The following is a 6,111-nucleotide window of genomic DNA, read 5'->3' on the forward strand; positions in this document are numbered from 1 at the left end:
AAAACTGAAAAAATACATTTAATTAATGGTAACCATGGTAACAGCAGTTGAAGAAACAGATCTTCGAATCTAGAACACAAAATTTAAAGTTTGAATTTGATCATTAAAATGTATTTTTCATCTCATTCATTCACTTTTGTTTTTTTCTTCTATCTTCAACGTTTTCCTCTAAACACAAACAATTATCTTTTATTCATCTTGTTTATTAAAAAATAGTTAACAATTGAAGTCAGTTTGAAAACGACATGAACAGAAAATTATCAACAAAATTGAATTAAAATTGTTGTCACTGATGTTTCTACACGAGTCATATTTGTTCAGGTTAATCATTTCAATGTCCCTCATTTAAAAACTTATAACATTAAAAATCTAAACTTTTAATATTTACATTTCAAAAATCACCGAACACAAGGTGGTGCCAAATCCACCAAAACAAAAACCTGCAGCAGTAAAAAATAAACAGATCAATAAAACGAATCCAGTCATCGTTCAAGCGGCTCAATGTTTGACAGTGACACATACACCAGGGGGCGGAGCCTCAGAACAGGCGAGTTTGGCATTAAGTGAACTTAGAACCAGTCTGTTCTCTCAGAGTCCTTGTTCCTAAAGGTCTGGGTCCAGGTAAAATACACCAGGTCTCAGATCCGGTCTGAATCCAGATCTTAAGAGCCAAGACCGGATTTAAAATTGAGTCCTTAAAGGCAACAAGTCCAGACCTAGTTCCACATCTGATCCTCTCACATCGAACAGCCAGAGGAGAGGGTCCAGGTCCTGGTCCAGGTCCAGGTCCAGGTCCAGGTCCAGGTCCAGGTCCAGGTCCAGGTCCAGGTCCAGGTCCAGGTCCAGGTCCGGTTCAGCCTGAACCTTTAATGTCGACTTCGTGCTCAGAGCAGAGACGCCCTGAACTTCCAGCCTTGAACTGAACCTGTATTAAACCTGTGTGGTTCTGCCTGAACCAAACCCGGTCCGGTCTGGATGGATCTGGTTCAGGTCAGACGTGGAGGCGGGAGTATCGTAGCTTCCACCTCCGGGAGCGAACTTTGAAGAAGAAGAAGAGCAGCATGAGGAAGAGGCAGGAGAAAACATAGAGGACGACACACAGACTCATGTCGACACTGTTGAAGCCCAGACCCAGGATCCACATCCCCCCTCCTCTCCCGCCTCCCCCCTTCCTGTGGCCTGGCTCCTCGCTCCTGTCCTCCCCGTGTGCGGGTCCAGACTCCTCCTCTTTCCTGTCTCCGTCTCGGCGCCCATCCTGTGGCTGAGCGCTCCAAACCGGATCGGGATTGGGGTTTTCGGGAGGAGCGGGGGGTCGTGGGAGGGCGAGGGTGTATTTGGGGGACAGGTGGGACGCACCGTAGTGACGTCGAAGGAAGCGGAGGACGTTGTCCTGGTTCCAGACATGGACGCCGTCTTTCTCCTCGTGACAGGAAGCACAGAGGACTGGGCTCGGCCAAGGAGCTTTAGGGAAGAGGGGGTCGTCACTCAGAGAGCCTGTGGGGGGGGGGGGGGGCGGGGGGGGCTTGGGGTTAGACGTGGGGGCAACATGAAACCATTGATAATAATAATAACTCAGAAGTGTTTACCTGCCAGTCGGTCGTTGACCATGTTGTGTTGGTTCCACAGCCACAGGACCTGCTGCCCGGCGCCCGTCACGGCGTCCAGACTGACGGACGCCGCCTCCTCAAAGTGTCGGCCGCACTGCTCGCAGCCGAAGAACGTCCTGATGTAGCGACGCATCACCTGCAGCACCGGGGCCGCCTCGCTCTCCAGACCTGGGGGGGGGACGACAGGGTCACACACAGGAAGCTCGCTCACGTCACAGAGTCAGCGCCGACCTGCGCTACCTGTGTTCTCCAGAGCGGTGGGCGTGGCCTCGTGTTGGACGGTCAGGACGTGAAACAGAGTCCACAGGGAACATGGGTAACCTCGTAGCCCCGCCCTGCTGCCCTGACAACCAACCCATCGAAGCTCCGCCCCCAAGAATACACCCGAGATCTGGACAGGAAACAGGAAGTCAGTGTGTGTACAGCAGATTTCAGACATGCACTTAACTGTGTGTGTGTGTGTGTGTGTGTGTGTGTGTGTGTGTGTGTGTGTGTGTGTGTGTGTGTGTGTGTGTGTGTGTGTGTGTGTGTGTGTGTGTGTGTGTGTGTGTGTGTGTGTGTGTGTGTGTGTGTGTGTGTGTGTGTGTGTGTCTGTCTCACCCTCATCTTGTTGTCCACCAAATCAAGGACGGCCTGGTAGGGGATTCGCTGCAGCGGTAAACTGAGCAGCCAATCAGAGAGAGTCTCCATTAGCTTCACCACCGAACCCCGACCAGGATACAACTGAGAGAGAGACACAGAGTGAGAGAGAGAGAGAGACAGAGTGACAGAGAGAGAGAGAGACAGAGTGACAGAGAGAGAGAGAGACAGAGAGACAGTTGTCCTGTCAGACAGCGTCTCCAGAGCTCCAGCAGCCGGTGGAGGATCCTCTCAGATCTCAGACCTGCAGCAGCATCAGGTCCACGTCTCACAAAGACCCAAGGTCCACAGACGCCTCGGAAACTACTGACACTGCCCAGCAGGGGGCGTCCAAACAGAACAAGCTCCTGCAGCAACCTACTACATGGTCCTCAAAGTCTTAAAATCCATCAGGGACAAAGACATGTGCAGGACTCTGAGAGACAGAGGTGTCCACACCAAGTCTTTAGAGACAGACAGCAGGACTGTGAGAGACAGAGGTGTCCACACCAAGTCTTTAGAGACAGACAGCAGGACACTGAGAGACAAGAGGTGTCCACACCAAGTCTTTAGGGACAGACAGCAGGACTGTGAGAGACAGAGGTGTCCAAACCAAGTCTTTAGAGACAGACAGCAGGACACTGAGAGACAGAGGTGTCCACACCAAGTCTTTAGGGACAGACAGCAGGACTGTGAGGGACAGAGGTGTCCACACCAAGTCTTTAGGGACAGACAGCAGGACTGTGAGGGACAGAGGTGTCCACACCAAGTCTTTAGAGACAGACAGCAGGACACTGAGTGACAGAGGTCTCCACACCAAGTCTTAAGGGACAGACAGCAGGACTGTGAGGGACAGATGTGTCCACACCAAGTCTTTAGAGACAGACAGCAGGACTGTGAGAGACAGAGGTGTCCACACCAAGTCTTTAGAGACAGACAGCAGGACTGTGAGGGACAGAGGTGTCCACACCAAGTCTTTAGAGACAGACAGCAGGACTGTGAGAGACAGAGGTGTCCACACCAAGTCTTGAGAGACAGACAGCAGGACTGTGAGAGACAGAGGTGTCCACACCAAGTCTTTAGGGACAGACAGCAGGACACTGAGAGACAGAGGTCTCCACACCAAGTCTTTAGGGACAGACAGCAGGACACTGAGAGACAGAGGTGTCCACACCAAGTCTTTAGAGACAGACAGCAGGACACTGAGAGACAGAGGTGTCCACACCAAGTCTTTAGAGACAGACAGCAGGACTGTGAGAGACAGAGGTCTCCACACCAAGTCTTTAGAGACAGACAGCAGGACTGTGAGACAGAGGTGTCCACACCAAGTCTTTAGAGACAGACAGCAGGACACTGAGAGACAGAGGTCTCCACACCAACATCAAGTCTTTAGGGACAGACAGCAGGACTGTGAGAGACAGAGGTGTCCACACCAAGTCTTTAGGGACAGACAGCAGGACTGTGAGAGACACAGGTGTCCACACCAAGTCTTTAGAGACAGACAGCAGGACTGTGAGAGACAGAGGTGTCCACACCAAGTCTTAAGGGACAGACAGCAGGACTGTGAGAGACAGAGGTGTCCACACCAAGTCTTAAGGGACAGACAGCAGGACTGTGAGGGACAGAGGTGTCCACACCAAGTCTTTAGAGACAGACAGCAGGACTCTGAGAGACAGAGGTCTCCACACCAAGTCTTTAGAGACAGACAGCAGGACTCTGAGAGACAGAGGTCTCCACACCAAGTCTTTAGAGACAGACAGCAGGACACTGAGAGACAGAGGTGTCCACACCAAGTCTTTAGAGACAGACAGCAGGACACTGAGAGACAGAGGTCTCCCCACCAAGTCTTGAGAGACAGACAGCAGGACTGTGAGAGACAGAGGTCTCCACACCAAGTCTTTAGAGACAGACAGCAGGACTGTGAGGGACAGAGGTCTCCACACCAAGTCTTTAGAGACAGACAGCAGGACACTGAGAGACAGAGGTCTTCACACCAACACCAAGTCTTTAGAGACAAACAGCAGGACTGTGAGAGACAGAGGTCTCCACACCAAGTCTTTAGGGACAGACAGCAGGTCTGTGAGAGACAGAGGTGTCCACACCAAGTCTTTAGGGACAGACAGCAGGACACTGAGAGACAGAGGTGTCCACACCAAGTCTTTAGAGACAGACAGCAGGACTGTGAGAGACAGAGGTCTCCACACCAAGTCTTTAGAGACAGACAGCAGGACACTGAGAGACAGAGGTGTCCACACCAAGTCTTTAGAGACAGACAGCAGGACACTGAGAGACAGAGGTCTCCCCACCAAGTCTTGAGAGACAGACAGCAGGACTGTGAGAGACAGAGGTCTCCACACCAAGTCTTTAGAGACAGACAGCAGGACTCTGAGAGACAGAGGTCTCCACACCAAGTCTTTAGAGACAGACAGCAGGACTGTGAGAGACAGAGGTCTCCACACCAAGTCTTTAGAGACAGACAGCAGGACTGTGAGACAGAGGTGTCCACACCAAGTCTTTAGAGACAGACAGCAGGACACTGAGAGACAGAGGTCTTCACACCAACACCAAGTCTTTAGAGACAAACAGCAGGACTGTGAGAGACAGAGGTCTCCACACCAAGTCTTTAGGGACAGACAGCAGGTCTGTGAGAGACAGAGGTGTCCACACCAAGTCTTTAGGGACAGACAGCAGGACACTGAGAGACAGAGGTGTCCACACCAAGTCTTTAGAGACAGACAGCAGGACTGTGAGAGACAGAGGTCTCCACACCAAGTCTTTAGAGACAGACAGCAGGACACTGAGAGACAGAGGTGTCCACACCAACATGAATCCAACATATTGCAGCTAACGGATTATTGGAGGTAGAAGACGTTTCAGTCTGCTCACTCTGCAGCTCCTGTACCGTGCACATGTTTAAAATAAAACACAATTTTATACAATATATATAGTCGGGCGTCCCTGCTCCATCTCTCCATCAGTTCGGCGTCTTTGGCCTGAAAAGCGTTGAAGACCCCTGATTTAGAGCTTGTCCAGCTATGCATGGCTGCTGACCACAGTTCTGATCCCCGACTGTCAAGGCCACTACCTGAAGTCACCTGAACTCATCTGAATTCACCTGAAGTCACCTGAACTCACCTGAAGTCATCTGAAGTCATCTGAAGTCACCTGAAGTCACCTGAAGTCACCTGAACTCACCTGAAGTCACCTGAAGTCACCTGAAGTCACCTGAACTCACCTGAAGTCACTTGAACTCACCTGAAGTCACCTGAACACACCTGAACTCACCTGAACTATCCTGAAGTCACCTGAATTCACCTGAACTCACCTGAACTCACCTGAAGTCACCTGAAGTCACCTGAAGTCACGTGAACTCACCTGAACTCACCTGAAGTCACCTGAAGTCACCTGAACTCACCTGAAGTCACCTGAACTCATCTGAAGTCACCTGAAGTCACCTGAAGTCACCTGAATTTACCTGAAGTCACTTGAACTCACCTGAAGTCACCTGAACTCACCTGAACTATCCTGAAGTCACCTGAATTCACCTGAAGTCACCTGAACTCACCTGAACTCACCTGAACTATCCTGAAGTCACCTGAAGTCACCTGAAGTCACCTGAACTCATCTGAAGTCACCTGAACTCACCTGAAGTCATCTGAACTATCCTGAAGTCACCTGAACTCATCTGAAGTCACCTGAACTCACCTGAACTATCCTGAAGTCACCTGAACTCATCTGAAGTCACTTGAACTCACCTGAACTCACCTGAAGTCACCTGAACTATCCTGAACTCACCTGAAGTCACCTGAACTCACCTGAAGTCACCTGAACTCATCTGAAGTCACCTGAAGTCACCTGAATTTACCTGAAGTCACTTGAACTCACC

At 50.7% G+C, this 6,111-nt stretch overlaps 1 protein-coding gene across 1 annotated transcript in view; it reads right to left on the reverse strand.

Annotated features, from left to right (window-relative positions):
• Window positions 1–6,111, reverse strand: part of qsox2 (quiescin Q6 sulfhydryl oxidase 2) — a 12,730-nt gene continuing 6,619 nt past the window's right edge. The window contains exons 9-12 of the mRNA XM_061071215.1: window positions 2,208–2,330; window positions 1,848–1,998; window positions 1,587–1,775; window positions 1–1,494 (exon numbers count right to left, since the gene is read on the reverse strand). Of these exons, the coding sequence (XP_060927198.1) occupies window positions 992–1,494; window positions 1,587–1,775; window positions 1,848–1,998; window positions 2,208–2,330 (966 nt within the window). The 3' untranslated portion in view covers window positions 1–991. The remainder of the gene's footprint in view (window positions 1,495–1,586; window positions 1,776–1,847; window positions 1,999–2,207; window positions 2,331–6,111) is intronic.

Source organism: Limanda limanda, chromosome 5 (assembly GCF_963576545.1).
Source record: "Limanda limanda chromosome 5, fLimLim1.1, whole genome shotgun sequence".
NCBI classification, from domain to species: domain Eukaryota; kingdom Metazoa; phylum Chordata; class Actinopteri; order Pleuronectiformes; family Pleuronectidae; genus Limanda; species Limanda limanda.